The sequence below is a fragment of the Atta cephalotes genome (genome assembly GCF_000143395.1).
Source record: "Atta cephalotes unplaced genomic scaffold scaffold00011, whole genome shotgun sequence".
Classification (NCBI taxonomy): Eukaryota; Metazoa; Arthropoda; class Insecta; order Hymenoptera; family Formicidae; genus Atta; species Atta cephalotes.
This window is the reverse complement of record NW_012130075.1, coordinates 604,116-604,780: the sequence shown is the minus strand read 5'-3', so window position 1 is coordinate 604,780 and position 665 is coordinate 604,116. Positions and strand designations below refer to the sequence as shown.

General features: G+C 36.1%; 1 protein-coding gene across 1 annotated transcript in view; it reads left to right on the top strand.

The window, feature by feature from the left end:
* Positions 1–492: 492 nt before the first annotated feature.
* Positions 493–665, top strand: part of LOC105627930 (5-hydroxytryptamine receptor 2A-like) — a 23,534-nt gene continuing 23,361 nt past the window's right edge. Inside the window, exon 1 of the mRNA XM_012209202.1 lies at positions 493–610. Coding sequence (XP_012064592.1) covers positions 493–610 — 118 coding nt within the window. The remainder of the gene's footprint in view (positions 611–665) is intronic.

The window sequence follows — 665 nt, the reverse complement described above, 5'->3', positions numbered from 1 at the left end:
TTAATTAAAAAATTCATAAAAAGAATTTAAGAAAAAATATTCATGAGATTATCAGAATGTTAATAAAAAATTTCATAACAATAAGGATTTTATGTTTACCATTACATTTGTCAATAGTAAAAGTAAGTATTTTTCTTCAATATAAGATCTATGAAAATAACAAATTTTAACAAAATCTTTTTCCGCGTTACCGTTTCAGACGTACATACGAAAGGACTGACATCCCACAAAAAAAAACCTCAAGGTCCACCTCAAAGTCCATGGAATCTCGGAGCAGAAAATTGCGCAAAATGGGGACAATGAGAAATTCTGAAATAGAGATGGAAGTGTATGAGAGGAGTAACCGGCGTTTATCAGCCAGGTATTGACCCTGCATCTATCAAAAACGATGAAAAAAGCTTCGGATCCACTCTAACGAAGACAGACTATGATACATTATTTAATCAGATGATAAATAGCGAACACTGAAGACGGAAAATACACTTTACCGCGATGGAGGCTCACGTCGATCAAGCCGCAAACGCAACTGTGGAAAATCCAGTCTTCTTCGATGTACCAATCATCTTGAGAGCTATCGTGCTCTGTCTTCTCATACTCATCACTATTGTAGGTGAGTCTATTACACACACACACACACACACACACACACACACTCTCTCTCTCTC